At 38.0% G+C, this 24717-nt stretch overlaps 2 protein-coding genes across 4 annotated transcripts in view; one reads left to right on the top strand and one right to left on the bottom strand.

Moving 5' to 3' along the window:
- The window catches only part of LOC126284505 (rabankyrin-5), a 499589-nt gene that overhangs the window by 80291 nt on the left and 394581 nt on the right, over window positions 1-24717 (top strand). For all 3 annotated transcript variants that reach the window (XM_049983482.1, XM_049983481.1, XM_049983480.1), the window contains exons 5-6: window positions 5952-6075; window positions 8136-8285. In XM_049983482.1, coding sequence (XP_049839439.1) covers window positions 5952-6075; window positions 8136-8285 — 274 coding nt within the window. The remainder of the gene's footprint in view (window positions 1-5951; window positions 6076-8135; window positions 8286-24717) is intronic.
- The window catches only part of LOC126284510 (uncharacterized), a 136579-nt gene continuing 125559 nt past the window's right edge, over window positions 13698-24717 (bottom strand). The window contains exons 2-3 of the mRNA XM_049983485.1: window positions 16739-16921; window positions 13698-14837 (exon numbers count right to left, since the gene is read on the bottom strand). Of these exons, the coding sequence (XP_049839442.1) occupies window positions 14548-14837; window positions 16739-16921 (473 nt within the window). The 3' untranslated portion in view covers window positions 13698-14547. The remainder of the gene's footprint in view (window positions 14838-16738; window positions 16922-24717) is intronic.

The following is a 24717-nucleotide window of genomic DNA, read 5'->3' as shown; positions in this document are numbered from 1 at the left end:
GGGACTTCAGTGCCCTCCATCCACTGTGGGGGAGTGCCACTTCCACAGGTTGAGGTCTCCTAATTGACCAACTTATTACATATTTTGATTTGAGTCTCCTCAATGATTGTTCCCCTACCCACTTCACTGCTGCTCATGGGACCTTTACTGCTCTCGATATCACAGTCACCTCCCTCACTCTCATGGCTCTCCTACACTGGCCATCCATGATGATGTTTGTGACAGTGACCACTTCTTGCTGATTCTGTAGTTCCCCTACTGCCACCAGGCAGACAGGCCCCCACATTGGGCATTCTGCAGGGCCAATTGGCCTTTATATATGTCTTCTGTGCACTTCGACACCTCCCTCTCGAAATGCATTGATGCAGTCATGCAAGACGTCTTTCTCACTATTCTTCATGGTGCTGGCACTGCTGTCCGCCAATCCACAGGTCTCCCTCATCATCAACTGGTACTATGGTGGACCAAGGATGTAGCAGTGCTGTCTAGGAATACCGATGGGTGCTGCAGCGATTTAAATGACACCATTCACAGACCAGCCTCCTCACTTTGAAGCGTCTCCATGCTAAGACTCGTTACCTTCTTAAGCAGAATAAAAAGGAATGCTGGGATTGCTATGGTTCCTCCCTGGGGATGTATGCCTCTTCGTCGCAGGTTTGGTCCAAACTCTGTAGCCTTCTGGGCTGCCGGCGACAGTCACGTGTTAGTCCAGGGTATTAATCTCCAGGGTGCTCTGTACACTGATCCATTGGTCCTTGCAGAACAACTGGCAACACACTTCATGATTGGATCAGCATCCTCTTCCTACTCTGCTACCTTTCTCCTGTGGAAATACCGAGTAGAACAATACCCCCTTTGTTTCAGCCTGCACTAAGCTGAACTCTGTAATGAACCCTTCACTGAATGGGAATTCTTGCAGGTTCTTGTCTCTTCATGTGACACAGCCCCAGGCCCGGATTCCATCCACAACCAGATGATCCAATACTTGGACGTTCCCCAGAGGCAACAAAACTCAGGGTCTTCAACTGCACTTGGGTCACTGGTGCTTTCCCTTCGCAATGGCGAGACAGTATAGTTATCCCCGTCTTTAAGCCTGGGAAGAACACAATGTTTCTCAACAGCTACCGCCCAATTGCCTTGATATATGTGCTTTGTAAACTGCTCGAGAGAATGGTAAGCTTCAGATTATGTTGGGTACTTGAATCTCGTGGCCTTTTGTCCCTGTATCAGTGTGGCTTCTGTGAAGGATGATCTCCAACTGACCATTTACTGAGATTGGAAACAGTAATCTGACAGGCTTTTACTAACTGCCGGCACCTTTTCACACTCTTCTTTGACCTACATAAGGCATATGACATGGCTTGGCGCCATCAAGTTTTAGTTTCCCTCCATGACTGGGGCTTCAATGGCCCCATTCAGGTTTTTATCCGTGAGTTTTTATCTCACTGGCTCCTCCAGGTTCGGGTTGACACTTCACTCAGTGCCCCTTAGATTCCGAAGAACAGTACCCCACAGGGTTCTGTTTTAAATATCATCTCTTCCTCTGGCCGTCAATGGGCTTGTATTCTCTGTTGGGCCTGTGGTTACCCCAGCATTGTATGTTGACAATTTTTGCATTTGGTGTAGCTCCCACTCAGTAGCATCTGCTGAGCACCAGCTCCAAGGTGCCATGGGACAGGTCTCTGCATGGGCCACCTCCCATAGAATCCAGTTTTCTCCCTCCAAAACATAGGTCATGCATTTTTGCCCTCGACCCACAGTACAACTCGATCCAGAACTTTATTTATGCTACCAGCTCCTTGATGTTTTAGCACAATCTTGTTTCCTGGGCCTGATTTTTGATAAGAAGCTGACATGGTTGCCCTATATTTGCCACTTAAAGACTGCCTGCATGCAGAAGATTTATGGTCTCCACCTTCTGGTGCACACACCTTGGGGTGCAGACTGTAACACTCATCTCCATGTTTACCGTGCTCTGGTATTGTGCAGACTAGATTATGAGGAGTCAGGTTTATGACTCAGCGGTTCCTTCCACTCTGCAAATACTTGACCTTGATCACCATTGTCAGGTCATGTTGAGTCTTCTTGCAGAAGCGGGGATTCCCTCTCTGTACATACAATGGACCCAACTCCTGGTTTCTTACACGATCAACATTCACCAGGTCTCTGACCATCCCATGTACCCCGTCCTCTTTGCAAACGAGGGATCTCTCCCTCCTGGCAACTGCCCATGGGTAGGATTGCCGGTTGGACTGTATCTCACTTCTCCCTGTTGAGATCTCCATCTCCACTCACTGGAATGTGCCACATGTATTTCCTACCACACCCCCTGAGATGGTGCCTAGACCACCGATTAGGATAGACCTATTCCGGGGGTCCTAAGGTCTCTCTCACCCCTGTTGTTTTCTGGCGTCCTGTGTGTGCACCATCCTTGCAGAGTTCAAGGGTGCCACCATCTTCTACATTGATGATTCTAAGACAGTAGATAAGGTGGGATGTGTTTTTGCGTCTCCTATTGGCCTAGAACACCATTTATTGCCTGGATCATCTAATGTGTTCATAGCAGAGCTTCTAGCCATTCACAGAGCCCTCCATTTTGTTTCTCAGGCCTCCCTTCACATGTTTTAATTTGTACTGATGCAGTGAGAAGCCTGCAGCTTATTGACCAATGCTACTCTCGTCACCGTTTGGTCTCTCCTGTCCATGCCTTCTCTCTGCCTGTGGCCTTGTCACCTGCTCAGATGTCTTTCTCTGGGTCCCAAGTCATGTGGGTTACTTACAACCCCCACCCCATTCCCTTTCATGATTCCAGCTGCAGATAGATGGATCTACATCAAATCTATCTCTTTGCCCAAAAGTGGAATGACACTGGGTGCAATACTCCTTGCAGTATTAAATGCCGCAGAATCGAGGAGTCTACAGTGGTTTGGTGCCCTTCCTTCCACTCCTCTTGGAAGGAGTGTACTGTTTTATGCTGTCTACATGTGTGTCACACTAGGCTCACCTATCATTTCCTTCTGCTTAACCAACTGCCCCCCCCCCCCCCACTTCCACTCCCCACTGACAGTATCCAACATATTAGTGGAATATCTGCTTCCTTTGGCCCTTTGTGCTATGTATGGTCTTCCAGATTCCTTAATTTTGATATTAGCAGACAATTCTCAGCTTCCTCTGTGAAAGCAGTTTTTATTTCCTGATGTAACATTTTACTTTACTCCTGGAGCAGGGGCAACATGGTTGTGGTTGGGATTTCTCTTCATGTTTTTTAGTCTGGGACCCCATGACCACACCCCCATGGAATGATCGCTCTTTTCTCCATTTTTAGATTTGCTCTCACCTTTTATGCCTATTACTTTAACTTTATTATTCTATGATTTGACTCCCCTGCCTATATCTGTCAACTTTTAATTGATCCTCTTTCACTGTGAGTAACTTTGGAGTCATGGGACTGATGACCTTGCTGTTTGGTCCCATGTGTCCTCTCAACTAATCAAAAGGTGCACTGAGGAAGATAATGTAAATTTGCTTGTAAAATTAAGTAGCTACCTCATATTTGTAGCAGCACAAAATTATTTTGCTAAGTAAGAACTCAGTGGATCAGCAGACATTGACTCATAACTCTCCCAGAACATATACATCAAGAGGTTTAGAAGAAGGTAGTTCACTCTGAAATGATATAACATTGTCATTGACCCTACTGGATGTAAAGTTTTTTGACTTCATTCTGAAAGTTTAAAAGGAAAATTGATATTACATTTTTAATTGCTGACATATGGCTGTTTAAGGTGGTACTAAGTTTTTACTTTTTGAGCCTCTTAGATTGAAAATATAAGGGACAAAAAGTTGAACAATATTGTGCATTTACCATTCAATGAAACAAGAACAAAGATGATAAGTTATTACAGTTACAATGAATGATTAATCCTCTAAAAAATTTTCATGGGATACGTTTGACTCTGACATGTTAAAATTTTGAAGGTTCAATTTTTATTGACATGCTGAACAGGTTATATTTTAACTTTATGGTAAAAATTTAACTAGCTAAAGACACTTACCAGAAAAATAAATGTGTTTCATAATGAGTAAGTTTCCAAAATAAAATTATTATTATTGCAAGAAGTAAAATATGAATGTTCAGTTATGTGCAAAAGAAATGTTTGGAGCCCAGATCCATGGTATAGTTTGTTACTTCAGTAGATAAGCCAAAAATAGCATGTTTGAGATCTGGAGCTCATACCTACAATCGCATAGTCACAGGGGTAGACAAAATTCAGAGTGTTTGGTTTAGATCCAGAAAAACTCATTGAAAGATTAAAGATGATGTAAGTGTAGATATGTTAGAGGTACACAGGAATCACAAGATATTATATTCAGTTACTATCACACCTTTGAAATGCTGTGTACACATTAAATGTATGTGCTATAAGTGATGTTTGACATATTGGAAGCAAAAAAGTGTATTGTGAAATTGCCGTTAAATGCTTGATGGCTGTGTAAAACAGATCATGAAACGTGAAGGACAGGCACCTTTAGTGGATGCATGTTTCTGCACAATTTGTAACAGTTATGTGTATGCATGCCAGCAGAAAAGTAAACAGTATGCTGTTAAAAGAATGTGCAAGGGTTTGTAAGCTACCTGTTCTTATTGTTCTTACCTACATGACATGTTGTTAAAGTTGTTCGTGTAAACTGATAGGTGTGTACAAGACCAAGTCTGTTACATTCAACATGTGTATGTGTGGAAGTGTGACACTAACATCACAAATATCATGCATTTGATGATCTAAGGCCAGTACTGACCAGTAATATAATTTATATGCATGGTGCATAAAATGAACAAAACTGACAGCCTACAGTGGTTGAAATGGTTCCATACAAGAAGAAATTATCAAATTTGTTTGATCTGAAAGAACTCTGTGCAGTTATGTAGAGCTCTGGATTACAAAAATTCCATTCTATGTACTGACTACATAAGAACCTGGCATCTCTGTCCCTCTTGCTGCAGCTGTGGATAAATTGCGAGCAAAAAAATGTATTATGAATCTGTTGGCGTATGCTTAATGGTTGTATATAACAAGTTATGAAAATTGGAGAGCAGCCCCCTTAAATTTTGCATCACCCTGGCTAATTTGTACTGAGAAGGTGTTAGAACATGCTGCAGCTATTGCAGCTCTGTCTTACACACAGTTTAGAAACAAATAGGACACTAATATTGTTATTTGTGATCAGAGGGGGGCTAACAACAAACTTCAGACATAGTAACAGACAAAATGGGTGAAGAGTCTGAAAATGAAGTCATAACACAAAAAGAAAATTTACTTTTTAAAATTTTGAATTAGTCTGCAGACAAGACTGACATTATACTGTGGCAAATTTATTTGCCAAAAACTAAGGACAGACTTCGAGTCATCAAATTTTTGGTGAAGAAGATAGAAGTTCAAAAGCTTTTTCTTGTCACCAAAGTGTCCATCCCTTGTTGGCTTCTTTGCTTCTTTTGCATAATTTTTAGCTTCAACACAGCAATATGTTACTGTTATACAGACAGTGGAGCATCAGAGGAATAGAGTTCAAATTCTTCCCCAGCTGTTAAGCACTGTCTGTTTCATAGATCTATAAACTCACTCTAAATCAACACTGTGAACAAGAAGAATAGAAATTCATTGCTCCATACTTGCCCAAATTATTTAGCGCTTATTAACTCTACTACATTCAATGTATATGTGACATTAAATTGCAAAGCTGTTTTCTCGCTCTCCCTACCTTTCTCCTAACATCCCAGCTAACGAATGTGTTACTCCATATCTTTGATTTATGTTTTCTGTTGTTCATGTTGCTGCTTTCTCTGAGCCAATTTCACGTATTGAGTGTATTTAGCAGAAATTTGTAGATGCGATGCTTTAGTGCTGCTTGCTTTGACAGCTGACCAGCCCTTATTATTTTTATGTATCCAGGTGTGAAAAAGCTCTAATGGCATCTGTGAATGTCCGTAACTGTGTAAGATTTTACACAACTGCTGATGAAATAGGTGCAAATACACTGAAAGAACACTGCTCAGGACTCATATCAGCTCATTGGGTAAGTTAGTATGATAATAACTGCAAAAACAAAGTCCTAAAATTTAAAATTCATTTAGCAGATCATGCTCTTAAGAGATTTTTGCATGTAAGTAAAAAGAATGGTGCCTCATTCCCTATTCCACTGTCACATTATAAGCTTACATGTATTACTTATATTAGAACAAGTCGGTTAAGAATGAGACTCAATTTTTAATGTACAGAACAGTTGTGGCAAGCTTTCTTTCAAATTAATCTCCTCCTGAGTTATATTTAATGTCTGAAAGTGGATGTCAATCTTGTAAGGTGTTCCAAAACTCATCATGTAACATTACAGACATAACTTCTACAGTACAATTCTTTTTTACCTTAAAATAATGATTTTGCTGCCAATGAGGAGGGAATACATTAACATGAGTTTAACATTATAGGATGTAATTTGTTATTTTCATTAGAAGTGTTCTAGCACTGATTTTCAAACTGATGTGCAGGAGGATACAGTGACTGTTGTAACTTGACATTCATGAACTATGCTACCCATTCAAAAGGACTTGCTCATTCAGTATATCATTTTAATGTGCAGCTTGAGATTCCAGTTTGCACCTGGGGATCATAGTTATGAAGTCAACTTCCAGTCAGCGTTAATGATGAAAGTGAGACTTCTCATCATGCTCAACTAATTCATGGCTCCTATTCAGGGATTAACATTATTGCCACTTTTTGTGTGCAATCACATCCATGTCCTTGCCAGCAAGAAAATGAATACTGCATAAGTTTGAAAAAAATTCATTACATCTCCAGTCTGACCAATATTGTTGGGTGGTTGTTTCCCAGCAGTGGCAATAGCTTGAACTTAGATTGAATTATGAGTCAGGTTAAATTGTTTTTACCAAGAAAATGAAGGTTGCCACAGCCAAGATTTGCAGATGAAAGAAAAATTTCAAAGGGCCATGTGAAGATATTTTGTTTTGCTTAGGTCCATGTTAACATTTTGTACTCTTATGTAATTGAGGTTTCAATAGGGAGAAAGAAAAGAAAGGAGAAGGAACAGATTATATGACCTGCAACAGAACTTTGTGCAGAATCATCGGTGACAGGTGAAAATGCATGCCATGCTGAGATTTGAATGCGGGATCTCCTGCTTAGTAGGCAGTTGCATTAGCCACTGTACTATCCTAACAGTGTTTATCGCAAATGTGTGGACTATCTCGGTATGCTTCCCAACTGACTTACATTACCATCCAGTGCCATGTATCAGCAGTCCCCTTCCATGTCCTTCATGCTCGCTAATTTTTAGACTCCTGTCGGATGTTGAATGAAATGTGCCTCTGCACTGAAGGTTATGGATTCATTGCTGATCAAGGTGAACCAATTATATCAACATGTGGTGTCTTCTTTTTCACATGTCTGAAAGAATTGAAAGTGTGTGGGGAGTATGCCAAGATAGCCAGCACATTTGCAATAAACACTGTGTCTGGATGGTGCAGTGGTTAATGCAACTGCCTAGTAAGGAAGAGATGCCAGACTAGGCTCCCGGTCCGACTTGCATTTTCACTGGTCGCCACTGATTCTGCACGAAGTCCCAGTGCAGCTGATGTCATCAATCCTTTCCTTTCCTTTCCTTTCCTTTCCTTTCCTTTCCTTTGCACCTTCCATCTTCCCTCCCTACCTTCAATTACATAATATGTATCACAGCTGTGAATTCCTTGTGATGTCCTCTTTCAGACGTGTCTGAAGGAACAGATACCACACATTCATATAATTTTGTACTCTTTTTATGGACAGCCTTGTGTACAAATAGCACTCGTTTCAGAATTGCTTGTCTCTCATGTAAGTAATCATTCACCACTGTTTATGTGCTAGAACAAAAGGGAAAAATATCATCTTATTTTTTACTCACATAGCCCTCACATTCGCATATCTAGAAAATTGTGTGTGCAACATTAACTGTGCCACAATTACATTTTTTTCTCTATTGAAATATTTTGCAAGTATTCAAAAGCAATAAATTATAGAAATGAGTAACATGTATGAATGGGACATGTATTATAACATACAATTTGAGTATCTCATTTGTTGCAGGATGACTTCTCAAGTGAAGACTTTGCTCATATGAGTGCACCACTTCTGTACAGTATGTTCAAGTCAAAAACAGGCTTCCCATTACATGCTGCAGTTAGACTTCATAGAGAAGATGTGGTTTTTCTGTATCTTGTTGAAAACAATGCAGAAGTAAGTGTAATTTTACAAATATTTCTTATGCATGTTTTTGATTGTTGCTAATAAAATGATATTCTGTCGAGATATGTTCCATAGACATGGGGTATCTTCAAATATTATGGATGCTGAGTGTCATGACTCATTAATCTTTCATAACACAAGTAAGCTGTGTCCCTTCTATAATTCAGGCTCAACTAACCCAGTTAAAATTTTCAAACGTTTTATAACTTCCATCAAATACAAGAACTGTGGTGCTTCACCAGGAAACTAGATCAGGGGATAGTTCATTCACAAACAAGCTCTCTCTGCAAAACTGAAGAATTTAAAGTGGTTATGTCAAAACCAAGGTTTGGTCAAGACTTTTTATGTATTCTTGGGGAGAGAAGAGGGAGTGAGAGAGGGGAGGAGAGTGAGGGAGGGAGGGGGGGGGGGGGGGAGAGAGAGAGAGATATGGTGAACTAACATTCAGCTTTGCCAGTCATTTATTAAATTAGCGAGATATTTGTTTTTCAAATACATTTTTATGTATGGTTTTTCATGCATAGCACGAGACTTCATATGAAGTGTATCTGTTTCCTCTCTGGTTATGAACTTTGCATAGCTGCAAAAATAAATGAGATTGCAGCCTAGTAGCTTACACCTAATCATCTTATGGATTAATAACACTCTCTTAATAGTAATGATAGTGGCAACCATTACTCAGATTTAGTATTTTTCAAATGTTTTCAAACTTCAGATTAAATTTCAGTCTGCAGCAGAGCTGTGTACATTAGTTTGAAACTCCCTGTGCAGATTAACTGTGCTCGACCAGTACTCAATCTGGAACCATGCCTTTTACAAGCAATTGCTCTCCAAGTGAGCTGTTGAGAAGTGACTCGTGACCCATCCTCACAGCTTCACTTGCACCAGTACCTCTTCTCCTATCGTGCAAACTTCACATAAATTCTGCTGCTGCTGAGTATGCAGGACTTATGAAGAGTGTGGACCTATCAGTCCTTTTTTTCCAATATGTATAAAATATTCACTTAAAATTATCACTGACAACATATAAAAAGAAGTTGTCGTCGCTGTGGGTGTTGGTGAAACATGATTACAGGTGAAATAAATAAATAAATAAAACGTTTTTGCAGCTATTTTACTAGTTATTTATCCTTACATCTGGGCTTCTGTTCATTAGCCCATTGTCATGTAGTGCTAGCCAGTAACATTAGACAAAGGGCCAATAAATCAAAATCTATTGTTAGTATGCTGAAAGAATGGTTCAGACTATTATAAGTGAGATCAAAACAACTACAATATGCATCTCTATCGCACTGATTCAGTGTTGCCACAGCTGAGCGACATAGCTCTTCTCAGTATCTGCTGAGCGAGGTGGCGTTATGGTTAGCACACTGGACTCACATTCAGGACAACGATGGTTCAAACCCACATCCAGCCATCCAGATTTAGGTTTTCCTTGATTTCCCTAAATCACTCCAGGTGAATGTCAGGATGTTTCCTTTGAAAAGGCATGGCCGATTTCCTTCACCATCCTTGACACAGTCTGAGCTTGTGTTTCATATCTAATGACCTTGATGTTCACAGGACATTAAACCCAATCATCCTTCCTTTGAGTAGCTCACAATAATATTGCCAACTGTCACAGACCTCCTTCCTCCCTACAGATACTTTATCACTGCAAAGTTGTGAACAAATTTGTAGAATGGTACAATGAGTTACCTTTTTTATTCATAGATTTTGAAGATTGTTTACTCAGTTTAAACAAAATGTGTTCAAACAGCTGCAGAGAAACAGTCATTTACCAGCCCTTGTTAGTATACTGAGGTGCTGCAGCTTCCATTGCACTTGATCAAGATAATCTGATATTCACAATTGAAAGAAGCCATGCAAGGAAATTTTGTCACCAAAACTGCACTCTCATTCCTCAAAAGTATCCGTAAACTGAAAAATTGAAGGAGTAAGTCTCAAACAGATCATGTGGAACCCAATTTTGTTTTGTGGACCACATTGGAATGTTATCTCCTATTTTATTTAATTATTGTGACTTTTGGATTGCAGAATAGATGATCTGCCGCCACCCACCCTCCTGTCCCCCGATACTCTTGTAACTGTGTACATCACATTGAGACAATGCGAGATCTTGTCTATGACTTATGCAGTGTGCCCCACTATGGTAGGTGTGAATTCATTATCATCCCTAGGAATTTAGTTTGACTCTTCACCAGGAAAAATTGGTTGCTTAATCTTACGTGGGTTAGTCCTCGATGACTGAGAGCTGTAAGCCTTTACATGCCAACAGGCATGTAACTGAAATGTTTCTGTACTCATTTAAAGTTGGTATCAGAAGTATAATATATATATATATCAGCATTTGTAATACTCGAAGAGCTTTCGGCTTCATGGTTGCCATGTCTGCTTTGTAAACATTAAACAGAATAGGGAATAATATCAATCCCTTTTTAAGGCCAGCAGTGGCATACCTTTGCCCTGCAGTTTAATTTTTTACATGTAAAAAGAGGTCTCATACGTAAACAAAATTTTATGGCAAGCCTTTCCCAATCATTCTTTGCCCTTCCGTGTCAACAGACAACGATGCAGCATTCTGTCTTTTCTCAAATGCAGTTTGTATGTCCATAGCGAGTAGTCAGATTATCTAATGTAGAGCGATTTTTCCAAAAACAATCTGGTAGTATATTATTAGTTTCAAGCCACCATTCAAGACTATTTTTAATTAATTGTTCCAAGGTTTTTCACAATGCCTGAAGAGTGTGCTATGAGTCTGTAGGAGTCGGCAGATACTGAATCCTTCGAAGGTTTCAGAATTGGTATAGTTATTTAATTGGATCGATAAAAAATCTACTCACCAAGCTGCAGAACACACACACACACACACACACACACACACACACACACACACACACACAGAAGGGCTGAAGTGGAAGGGAGAAGGATGAAGGGCGAAGGAAAAGGACTGGTGAGGTCTAGGAAAAGGGGTGGATTTTGGGAAAGTCACCCAGAACCGCAGGTTGAGGGAGACTTAACCATTCGGCACTTGTTTGAGGGAGGAAGTGGTTGACCATGCTCAATCAAAATACTGTATGTGAATGACAGTGGAATTTGTAGATGATGGGGTTCCTTTCACAGCCTATTTCATCGATGAAGTTGGAGAGATGTCACTAAAATAATATATTAAATCATTAGTGGGAATATGAGATGTCATACTATTCAGTTACTCTCTGGCTACACGTTGGAGACAGGAGTGCACTATGATATTATACAGAATGAGTGGATATTGGATATTTATCTTTTTTTTTGGGGGGGGGGGGGGGGTATGGAAGATTTTTGTCACTTTCAGAGCTACCTCACATAATTGCCCTCTTTGTTTCATATTTATCTTTTAATTTTTTTTACATCTTTATATATTTTATTTTCTTCAGTCTGGTTTCTCTAATCCTTACACCCATCTTACTTTCAGGGATGCTAATGTAATTTCTCATCCTTATATCCCTTACATCGTTCCTCTACCCTCGCTCCATCCCTCATCTCAACTCCCCCCCCCCCCCCCCACTCCACCGCCCCCCCTCCAACCGCCCCCCCCCCCCCCCCCCCCACACACACACACACACACATCTCTTATTGGAACTCTCAAATTTTCTCTCACTTGGCAATCATATTGATGCATCAGAATTGGATGTGTGTGTATGTGTTTGAATTTCTCACTTTGAATGAACATCGGGTTGAAAGTATTAGTTGTTAGCTGTAAAACAAAAACTGTTTGTCACTGGCCATTTATCATTGTTTATTAAAGGTGTCTGCCCTATCAACAACCACCAGTATTCCATACAAGACTTTCATTACCACAATATCTGTCAAATGTACAGTTAAACAGACTCCTTATGTTTGAAGCAAGAAAACTTTAAATGAAAAAGTTCTTGGTTAAGATTTGTCTTGTACCAACGACTGCTATTTTGCCAGACAATTACATTTTTGTTGCATACTACTACTATGAATAAGAAGCAATTGGATATGCCAACCATCCCAAGACCATAACGTGAAAGTCGATCGAGTGGCGTCCAACTGAAAGATGTGCACCATGCAGTTGCACACACAAATTTATTAAATCCAGAATTATGTTTTCTGTGGTTTTGCTATATTAATCGAGGGTGGTTCGCTTTTTTTTAGAACAGCACAGCCATCTTCCCTTTCACACTGTTATCCAATCCAAGACTTTACTCCAGCTCTAAATGCCTTATTGTTGATTGAATGTTGAACCTTATTTTCTAGAAATATATGTCCATTAGAAAGTTGAAGGATGTTTGCTGTGGTATGGTTTGTTTATAATGCTCAATCAGTACCAAAATTATGTAAGTAATAGCTAAAGTGAATGCTTTGTGACTTGATGAAGTGTGCCATTGCACAACAAACTTGTGAAACTGTTCTGGCAGTCAAGAACAAATACCAAAAAATTGAATTTATTAATAAGTTATATAGGTAATTATCTCTTCATAATTACATGACAGCTCTTTAATTTAATATGAGAGAGTGAATTACTCTGGCTGTTCTTTGCACACCTCTGTAATGCATCTGAATGTACTACATATAAGTAATAAATACTAACAAAGACATAGAGGGGCTGGACAGTACTTACCTCAGCTCAGTACAGCTGATAGATACACAAAAAACAACCGAAAATTTACGTTCCTAGCTTTCAGAATAAATGTTCCTTCATCAGGGAGGAGAGAGGGGAAAGAAAGGAAAGAAGGGAAAGTGGATTTAGTTACTCACAACCCAGGTTATGAAGCAACAGGGAAAGGAAAACAGGGAGGGTAGCAAGGATGGAGGCATGGTTGTCAGATGGAAGCCAAAGATATTCTACTGTAAGTACTGTGCCAGCTTCAAACCAAAGAGGATGCATACAGAAGTAAAGAGGTGTAGTATAAAGAGAAACACAACTATGTAGGATGAAAAGATGAGTGTATCTATCGGTTGTACTGAGCTGAGGTAAGTACTGGCCAGCCCCTCTCTCTCTTTGTTAGTATTTGTTTCACATCTTTATATGAGATTTTCCTTTAATCATTTACATATAAGTAATGACTGATGAAAAAAACCTTCTCAAAGGAAAAAGGTATAAATCTGTCATGTAGAGAACGTTTTGTTTATAAGAATGAATTTGAGTGTACATATCAGTAAAATGAGTGCAGATAACACCTTTATCTATAATGGGATGGGATTTCCCCCCCTGGTTTGCTTAATGCTGTTCTTTAGTTCACAGTTCTGTGTAATAATCTTACCCTGTTAGCCTGAATCCCTATATTTCTCCCTCAAGTCTTTTGTAGATGATGTACTCAGGTTACTATCAGACACACAATATTGTTTAATTGTAATTTCTGATTTGTGAGATCCTAAATAAAACCAGAAGAAAAGTTAACATTAAAGCATACTTTATTAAAATAAATATTTGTACAATTTTTTTAAAAAATCATTTCTTACATCAGTAAAAGATGTAGCTCCATCAGTGTTCTTTTACCAGTATCTAGTCCATTATTCAGAGAGACAGATATGCAACTCCTGATTTTCATAGTTAATGTGACTAGTTTTTCACAAAAATATCCATTATAGCTACTTTTATTTGGTGTACCATGTAATAACACTTCAGTGGTTTTTGCGGTACAAATTGCGAGGTGCATGATAGAGGAACGTGTGCTAAACAGCTGTATTTTCTGAATACATATAAATTTGTTAAATACTGTAGTCTTTCAATGAATTATTTTTTGGGCATGTGTGTGGGTTGTTTGTTGGTCTCAGATGGCATGGTTTATGATAACTGTTATCTATAAACTGCATAAAATATCAGCTAGCAACAAGGCGAAAAGCTTTTAGGAATGTTGTAATTTTGAATATTGATGGTGATGTCAATGATACTTGCATATGGCAGTCACTTCTGCTATGTTTTGTTTTTATTGCATGTAAATGATCGGTTGATGAAAGCTGTTTATTTTTAAAATCCTGTGGAACTTAAATATAACAGTTAAATCATAAAGGCACTTCATGTGTCTTTTTTTTTTCTTACTAATTGTCAAGTTTTAAAATCTTACGGACATGAAGAAAAGGAAATACTTTCAGTGAAACACGTGGTTTAGCCATGCCATTCCATTACTTCTATTTAGAAAAGCACTGAACTTCCGACAACAGTAGATCCAGTGATCCTCACACGCTGAACCATCACCAGGCCAAGTGCTGAAAACATTTAGTTCATTGATATATGTAAACTTTGCTACCGGAGGCTGCGGATATATTTCATTGCATTGAAAACAAATATGACTGCCATAGCATCTGTGTGGTGATGTGATGGTTCGTGTGTAGGCTTTGCGGAATTGCAAAGGTTCCCTCTACAATAGCAGTAGGTGGTTGCTGCAGTTCGAAGGCCCTCACTTTCGGCATCATGGCAGCCTTCTTCATAGGCTGCATCAATCACAACGTCTTGTGTCACCCACTGATCTTCCAACAGAGTTTGGTATATGTAGCGTTGAGAAGCACAGTCCTTCAGTTCCACATGTACAGTACCTGGAAAAATGACAAGTGTAAATTTTGGCACAGCGATGGTTGTGAGGTATTAAATTGAACCAAGAAGTGGAAGCATTAAGAGGAGTGATAGTTATAAAACAGTGAAGCAGTGCAGAATTAGGAAGTGTTGAGAACCATGAGCTATTTGTCTTTATTGCAGTGACAAAATAAATCGTAGCTGAAGAATGTCAAAAAGGTACATCTATTCTATTCTCTCTCTCTCTCTCTCTCTCTCTCTCTCTCTCTCTCTCTCTCTCTCTCTCTCTCTCTCTCTCACACACACACACACACACACACACACACACACACACACTCACTCACTTTCTGCTCAACTGATTACGATTTACATTTATATTCATATTGTTAGCTTTGCCCAACACCTAAAACCTTCTGTGAACCTGTTGTTTTGTGCATTTCCATCAATTTTTCTCTTTGTTCTATAATGGCGTGTAGTATTCTTGTATAGTCAACTCTTCCATACTTGCAAAATCTTTGTAATGTACATTTGATGCTATGATTGAACAATAGTTTTTAGTGTATGTGTAGGATTGTGGAGATTTAGTACTGTTTTTCTAGCCAGCTCTGTCTTGGCATTCGTTGTGTACATAGTTCCGCTTAGTCAGCGCATACACAACTTTCCCACTAGAGCGCGCCCCGCTAAGCACAACAGCGCAGGCGCAGTGCTCATTCATCTCTGCACTACGAGATGGCGCTGCCTTAGAGACGGACCAAATTCTGCTTCCGCTAATCCGCTTATTAATATGTAATGCCACCAGTGAGATTGCTGCTAACGTAGATCCTTTTCTCCTCGCGGATCACACTCGCGAGTGATACCTGAATGCACGAGGTATTATAACGAGTGTACAGACCTCCGATTAGTCAGTCTGCATTATTCTGTACCAGTCTTCATTATTCTGTACCAGTCTATAGTCAAGTTTCAGTCTGCGCCTAATAAGATTACCATATTCCTGCACATAGCCATGAAGAGAAATGTATAGACACTTTGTCGAGTATCAGAGATATGTGAGAATAAGTTTAACGTACCAAGACCAAAGGAACTTCAGATTGTCAATTGTAAACAGCATCCAGAATCAAGTTATGTTATGTCTATGCTTTTATTATTTTAATAAATGTGTGTGAAAATTAAACAAGTTCTGTTTAAAGTTGGTCACTGTCAATATGCTACTCTAAGCGTGCAAGTGGCATTTCTATCGTCTGACCTAACGACAGAAGATAAACACGCCATGATAATACCACGAGACATATTGCTGACACTCGCCTACTTCATTAGAGCGACAAGTCAAATAGTCTGATCGTGTGTGTACCGAAGGTCTTACAGTACGCACACCACAGCATTATAACTATATTTCCGTGGCATTCCACACAGTTTGTGATCATTAAATGTTCTTTCCCAAGACAGAATTAATCCAGTCAGCTATTTAACTTAACCATAATTAATACATTTAATTGTCATACTTTTTGTTATATAAAACAATTCTCTGAATATGTCATGTTTTCTTCTTCCAGTCTTTAACATTCTTTCTCTCTTGATTTTTGCTTTTATGTTCAAATTGGTTATTGAATAAAATTAGAACTTTTGTACTAAGAGCTGTAGTACTGCTCTCACAATGGAAGACAGTTTACTATTTAGTGTTTGAAGTAGTTTGTATAAACCATTAGAGTGTATGCTTGCTTGTTACTTTTGAAGTATACAAAGGTTCAAAATTTTCCATTGGGTGCTATTTAGGAACCACCTTGATATTGCATGACATGAGTAACCACTAGAAACTGAAAGTTATTGCATGAAGGGAGTAATTGTATGTCATCTCATAGTTTTATTTTAGTTTCATTTCAGCCGGGACTTAAAAGATGCGGAACTTAGCTGAAGCAGAAATACTTACGACCCTTTTGTAATGATAGCTCGAAGATCTTCTTCATGCAGAATGTTGAGTGTGGGCAATCAACCTGATATTTCTCTGACCCATCAAATCCAGAACACAAACGCTCAGTCTCATTGCTGTATTGACTCGGTGGACGTATAGTGCATTTGTAGCACTTCAATCCTGAGACAGTCATCACAGTTGCTGAAAGAATAACGAAAAACATTAGTAGTTCCACTCTACCACATTTCTGTACTAACAGTTACAAAAGTCATCAAAACAAAAAGAAACATTTCAAAGGTTTGTAATTCATATCCAGGTAGAACCAAAAAGAAAAATCAGTTTATGTATAAAGTACCAGTGGGGAAAAAGTTCATTGTGGGGTGTACATTTGAAAACTATATTTGTTCCATACACTTCCAAAATAAAAACTTAATGAATTTCTTTATTGAGAACATTTAAAAAGCAAAAGAGAGATACTTCTTATTTGCTGATTTGTATGAACAGCTTTTGATAACCTTGCTACTCAGGTACCAAAGTAGCAGCCATCATGTCAAGAGTCATAGCTCTCACTGTACTAACATAACAAAAACACAAAATATTGACTATCTGTCAAGTAAACTGGCTGTGTTGTATTGATACCTAAGGGTTTTCCTTGGACCACTATTTCATATGTTACCTTTTTTCTTATTTTGAGGTGGTTGTCTTTGCTAAGGTGTTAGTTTTCAGATAGTGTATATGTAAAAGAAATTATTAATTTTGTAAGAAAAAGTTATCTCATTTTCATTGTTTGATGGTAAGCGTTTTGCTTTTCATTGGGTAACATTTGGGTTAGTGTTTATTCTTGCATTATAAAATAAAAACATCTAAATCTTTGTACATGCTCCTTAAGCCAACATGTTGTCCATGGCAGAAGGTACTTTGTACTGTTACTAGCCATTTCCTTTCCTGTTCTGCCCTAAAACAAAATGAGGAATGCCAACTGTCCATATACCTCTGTATGAGTCCCAATTCCTCTTTTCTTATCTTAATGATCCTTAGCAAAATGTATATCGGTCTCAGTAGACTCATTCTGCTTCAAATGCTTCATCTCTTATTTTTCTCAATAGTGTTTCACATAAAGGATGTAGTTTTCCCTCCAGGGATTCACGAGGCATCTCTGTAATACTCTCATGTCGACTGAACGTACCTCTAACAAATCTAGCAACATGCTTCTGAAGTGCTTAGACGTCTTCCTTTAGTCTGACACAGTGCGGATCTGAAACGCTCGAGCATTACTCAAGATTAGAACACAATAGTCTGGTGTTCTGTATATGGTCTCTTTTTTATATTAGCAATACTTCCCTAAAATTCTCCCTATAAACCAGGGTCAACCATGTGCCTTCCCTACTACTGTCCTTGCCTGCTCGTGCACACCACTGAACATTGCAGATTTGGTTTTTCTATTCACTTGCATTAACTTACATTTTTCTGCATTTAGAGCAAGCTGCCATTTATCACACTAATTAAAAATTTTGTTTGTTATCTTGTATCCTACTACAGTCACTTGACAACTGTGTCTACTACCGAGAAATAGCTCCGATGTTAGCATTGTAATGCATTACAAAGATACTGCAAAATAATGAAGCAAGTAACCCAGAAAACTAAGCGGCTTTATTGTAAGTAAAAGACAATTACATCGGACAACAAAATAAAAACTGTAGTGTTGCAAATCTCTTAAACGAGTACTTTGTTTCTGTTACTGACAGCTTGGGGTTGTCAAGTTCAGTAAACAGTGCAAAGGAAACCTAAGACCAGTTGCTACAAATAACTTTATTAAAATATAAATGACACTCATTTCTCCCAAAGAATTAGCATCCGTCATAAAATCCTTAAAATCAAAATATTCTAGAGGTTATAACAACATACCAGTGGAGTTAGTCAAAGAGTGTCACTCTGAGTTGAGTTCTTTAAGTTTTTTTGCATAATCGGTCTCTTAATAGTGGAACAGTTCCAGACTGGCTAAAATATGTTGAAGTTAAGCCTCTTTACAAGAAGGTGGATAAAAGAGATACTACCAAACTATCAACAAGTTTCACTTTTGGCAGATTTTTCAAAAATATTTGAGAAGGTACAATCATCATCATAAGCATCTGACTGCAAATGATATGTTGTCCAAGTCACAGTTTGGATTCATTAAGGGCTCAGATATAGATAATGCTGTTGACATGTACAGTGAGTATGTACTTCATTCATTAAATAACAAATTAGAGGCTACTGGCATTTTGTGTGACTTGTCTGTGGAGAATCACAGCATTCTATTAAGTAAATTAGAATATTATGATGTCACTGGCAGCGCTGCAAAATAGTTAATTTTACCTAACTAACCAGTAACAAAGGTTGTCATTGCAACAAGTCTCTGAACTATGCAATCAGTTGTTACCCAGTTGGGAATTAATTACATGCGGTGTTCCTCAAGGTTAAATCTAGGGTCCGTTGGTTTTTCATGTGTACATTAATGAATTCTCATCTGTTACACTGCCAGATGCTAAGTGAGTTTTGTTTTGTTGCAGATGATATAAACAGTGCAATAAATAGCAAGTGAAGTACAGATTTAGAAATTGCTGTTAATCAAATTTTCTATGAATTAATAAATAGTTTAAAGCTAATTCACTTTCATTAAGCTTTCGAAATACTCATTATACGCAGTTCAGAACCTGTAAGAGATTTCCTTCCAGCACATGTATAACCCATGAAGACATGCCGATAGGAGAGGTTGACAGTGTTAAATAGTTAGGATTATGACTCAGTAATAAATTCATTTGGGAAGGGCATACAACAGAATTGCTAAAGAATCTAAACAGCTCTGTATTTGCAATGCGAACGATGTCTGATGTTGGAGATATAATATAAAAAACTTGCATAATTTACTTACTTCCACTGTATTGTGTCGTTTGGGATCATATTCTGGGGCAACTCATCAAACCGAGCAAAAGGTCTTAGAGTGCAAAAGACTCTTTCTTGGTGTAAATTCAAGAACACCATGAAGAAACCTATTCAAGAAACTGGATATTGTATCCACTGCTTGTCAGTGTATTTCACATAACTTAACAATCTCCTGACATATGATCAGGGAAGCGAGTATTATAGTAAAATGTTCGTTTCTTTGTTCCACACCCATGAGAATCATCTCATTTTTGGGTCTATGGAATGAAAACTGAATCTAATCTAACCACAGCAGCAGCAGCATCAACAAACAGCCGTAGGTTGCTGCTCACCCTGCCCATAAGATTATTTATATGTGTAGAGAATAATTTACAAATACGTTCTCTTTAAACATTGTTTTAAGAAAAACGATTTTAAATATTTTTTGAGAAACTATGACTTTATGCAAGAGGTATAAGTCACTTCTTTATTAAAACTATAAGATCATGTCAAACAACAGATTATCCTCAGATATTATGAATGACATTAATCACAGGTTGTGTATGCAAACAAGATCATTTGTATCTTGACCAACTTCATTTATTAACTGCATGAATATCAGATTTATAAATTGGGCAATTTTTGTGAGGATGAAGCAGTATGCCAATCAGAATTACTTATATGTATGAATGAATGGTATGCATGCATTTTGTTTCAAGAAAATTATGAGTAAAACTGATCAAATGCTAGAGGGAGGCATTTGGTGAGAAGCATTAAGCCAAACAATAATATTTAAGTAGTTTAAACATTTGTTTGAATTACTGAATATGAAGACAATGAACAAAGTGTGTTCATATTAAAAAACGTGCAAGACAGCGATGTAACCCCTACTGCCCCACTATACATAGAAGAAGCAATGACAGAAATAAAAGTTCAAGAGTGGGATTAAAGTTCAGAGTGAAAGGGTACAGGATATGGATTGGGAGTAAACTGAAGAAAGATGAAAGTAACAAGGAGTAACAGAAGTTATATTAGCAATATACTTAACATAAAAATCGGTGACCCCGAAGTAGATGGAGTTAAGGATTTCTGCTACCCTGGGGCAAAATAACACACATCAGACAAAGCAAGAATGACAGAAAACAGATTAGCTTAGCAAAAAATGAGGGCATTCCTGGCCAAGAGAAGTTTACTAGTATCAAACATCAGCCTTAATCTGAGTGAGAAATTTCTGAGAATGTACTTTTTGAGTACAACATTGTTTGGCAATTAATCATGGACTGTGGGGAAACTAGAACAGAAGAGAACTGAAGTGTTTGAGATGTGGTGCTATGGAATCGTGTTGAAATTTTGGTGGACTGATGCAGAGTGAGGTGGTTCTCCGCAGAATCGGCAAAGGAAGGAACTTGTGGAAAGCACTCACAAGGAAGAGGGACAGGATGATACAACATGTATTATAACATCAGAGAATCTGTTGTACTTGAGTGAGCTATAAAAAGTAAAAGACTGTAGCAGAAGACAGAGTGACTTGAAATAAGTGATGACATACAGTGCAAATGCTGCTCTGAGATGAAGAAACCGGCATAAGAATAATTCTTTGCAGCCTGCATCAAAGCAGTCAGAAGACTGATGACTAAAAAGAAAATCACTGAGAATCTACAGAATTTGAAAAACAGTACATTATAGAACCATTCACCAAAGTAAACAAAGCAATATTTAAGAACATTAGATAGACAACCTTGATATATGTAGCATTATTGGTTTGTTATAGTGGTCATCTCTCAGTGAATTCCTTTGGATGAAGTGAATATGATGTAAAATGCAGCTAAGTTCATTTGTTGTCTACTGAACAATGCACAGTGAGAAAATGTGATATAAATGTAAATTTAGCTGCAAGCTACAGTCAGTTATTATCCAAACTTTCTGCGCAGTCATAACTTTCAATGAGTAGTAAGTGTTTGTGATCCAGATACATAGCAGCAACCTTCTTCATTGTAGATATCATTAGACACAAAGCTAAAAAAAATATTGGACATCTTTAAGTGACATTTCAGTAATAAATTGTTGTTTTTCCTACTTATTCAGAAATGGAAAAATTGCAATTGTTGCTTTTGAGCTTGAAGGGACATCCTTTGAGTTGGAGTGAAAATAGGGATATAAAATAAGTTTCCTGGCTTTCAAAAGAATTTTCTGGACCTGTAAATAGTGTTTACTAATACAATGAGAGTTATTATGTGCAAATGTTGTGTATTCTAGATTACAGTGGAACTGGCATTATTCCTTACGTCATTCATATACATTATGTCTTGCATTAGATATCTTTGAAGAGAGGGTAGGAAGATGAGGACTTGACTTCAGTTTCATACTTGGATGCTTCCCGAGTGCCTTACAGAAATTTAGATTGTTGAATTCACATAGCATATCGTGGAATACACACATTAAGTGCAGGGTGTTTAAAATGAATATCTGGATTTTAAGGCTTTATGATATTTATTACATTAAACTTACAGTTATAAAGGATTTGTTAAATGAAAGAGCAACTCACAGTTTTACCAAGAGCCTTATAATGTTCAGTGTGAGGTCTATTTGTCACATGGCACACATCAAGTCTATAGTCGAGGTCTTCCCAAACGTTGACAAGTGTCTCTTCAGAGATTGTAGCAATAACTGCTTCAATCCGCTTTCTTAATTCAGGGGGGTCTGCTGGTAGCAGAGGCACATGTACTCTATACTTGATGAAACCCCAAAGGAAAAAATTGCATGGCGTTAAGTTGGGTGAATGTGGAGGCCATGCAAAGCAAGCCCTGTCATTGGGCCCCTTGCGGCCTATCCAGCGCTTGGGCTGTAGACTTGATGTGCTGTGTGACAAATGGTGCTCACATTGAACATTTATAAGGTTCTTGGTAAAACTGTTTGAGTTGCTCTTACATTGGACATATCGTTTACAACTGTAAGTTTAATGTAATAAGTATTATAAAGTGTTAAAACCCTGATATTCATTTATAAACACCCTGGACATACCAGTGAAAGAAGTATGTCACATATGATAAAGTAGCGCCTTTTCAGACATTACATTGCCCTCTTGCATTATTGGCATCTTTGTGTACCTGATATAACACGCATCTGGTTTACCTTCAGTTTTCTTTGTAATCCATGTTTCATTTTCATACTTCTCTCTACGCCAGATTGTCATTCAGAAATTTCAAAATATATATCAACATTTGATATTTATGCCAGTAGATTCAATTTATAAAAACTCTTCTGTCTCTGTGCCCATTTGCTGTGGTTTGATACTTGTTTAACAAATTACGTGATTATTTCACTCTGTATTTATTCCAAGTATGGTGTTCCACTGTTCACTGTTCTCTTTCATCATCTGTAATTTAATAGAATTTGGTTTTCCTAATCCATTGATAATACATTAACAGAAGAATTTTTATATCATTATCTGGTAACGTGGGCATTCCCTGTGAGGAGCAGGGAAAGGCAGCTGTATCCTAAAAAAAAAGTTCACAAACTGAACTCGCATCCTGCCCTGTTAGACGGCCAGATGCCCCAGTACACTGTCAGTTTGAAGCAAGAAAATACATAATACTACTTCGTAATTCACCATGGAACTAACATAAGCTTCCCCCTCTCTGCCCCAGCTCAGGTTATGGGCGAATTTTTGCCTTTTATTGAATTAGATGTATCCAAGATGGCTCTGTTGTGTTTCACCACAATCTTGATGCTCACCATATCCTTCAGTCATGCAGCCGGCTGTAACGTCTCATAAAACCATATTTTCTAGACCTGAATTTGGGACGCATTAAAAATTTTGATACTGCAAAAAAAAATCACAATTATATCTAATAAATGCAAAATATCCCTTTAATTTGTTACAAAAGTACATTTATTAGAACTAATAATCTAGTAATAAAACATAGTGATACAGGTGAAACAAACATCTAATCAGGGATGAATTGTTTCATAGCTGTTAGCCCTGGGACAAGTGGGTAATTGTAATTACTTTTTGTGGGAGGGGAAGGACATTCTCAATTATCAAGTGTACAAGTGTATCTTCTATACTACCTCCATTCAAATTATGGGATTTTATGTCATCTTCTACCCAACTATAGATAATACTTTTGTATGAGTTATGCAAATAGTTGCAGTGTTATCCATCTCATGAGGAAGATGTGCTTTGTTGTGCTCCACTTTTTATATAATTTTGGTGAGATATACTAATGAGTTTACAGTGTTCATTTTTTTCACAATAGTTGGGAAGTAGTCATGAAACTAGCTGAGTGCAAAAATCTGCACATTTTTATCTATTTTCACCAAGCACTGTGTCAGACATTACATTACTCATCTAGAGCTCCACACTTCGTGGACCCAATTCTGCAAATACTGTTCTCAGGCACAAGAGGAGCTGGTTGATGTCTGTAAGCAAGTGGAATACTGAGTATCACAAAAAAATGTATTTTTTGCTATAACAGAAGTTGTAGTTGATGTTTCTGCTTTATACAATTTTAGCAATTGTATTCTCATTCAAAGAAAAGCTTGTTCACACCACACTTCATTGTATATCTGTGCAAGTAAAGGTATATTTTTTTAATTTCCCAAACTACAAGTTGCACATAATGTATCTTGTAAATCAGCGTATGTGATTTACAGTTACTGTAGTGTATACTGTAACTAACATATTGTTTTGCATTTAATTTTTCCTTTCAACAAGAGTGTATATTATGTACATGTATCATAAACCAACCCAATTTTCGAGTTTATGAATGACCATAACCACAAAAAGTTTCAAGGTATTGGTAATTTTTATTGTGGGTTTTTCTGTGTTTCTAATTGAAATCTCTTTTTGGTTATTAATCACTTCAAGTCTTCAAGGGCTCTGATAGTACTTCTACATCAACAGTCAACAAATTAAGAGAAAATCAGCACACTTAGTTTAGTCATTTGTTTACTTCTTAAAACATTGTTCCAACTGCATTGCAGTGCCACTGTGACTGAAGATCTCAGCCATGGAAGGAGTTAGTTGATACTCATAAGCAGGTAGGAATCATTCCATCTGCTGTCAAATGCTTGGAAGCTGCTGCAAATGCATG

Source organism: Schistocerca gregaria, chromosome 8 (assembly GCF_023897955.1).
Source record: "Schistocerca gregaria isolate iqSchGreg1 chromosome 8, iqSchGreg1.2, whole genome shotgun sequence".
Taxonomy (NCBI): Eukaryota; Metazoa; Arthropoda; class Insecta; order Orthoptera; family Acrididae; genus Schistocerca; species Schistocerca gregaria.
This window is presented reverse-complemented; position numbering and strand designations above follow the sequence as displayed.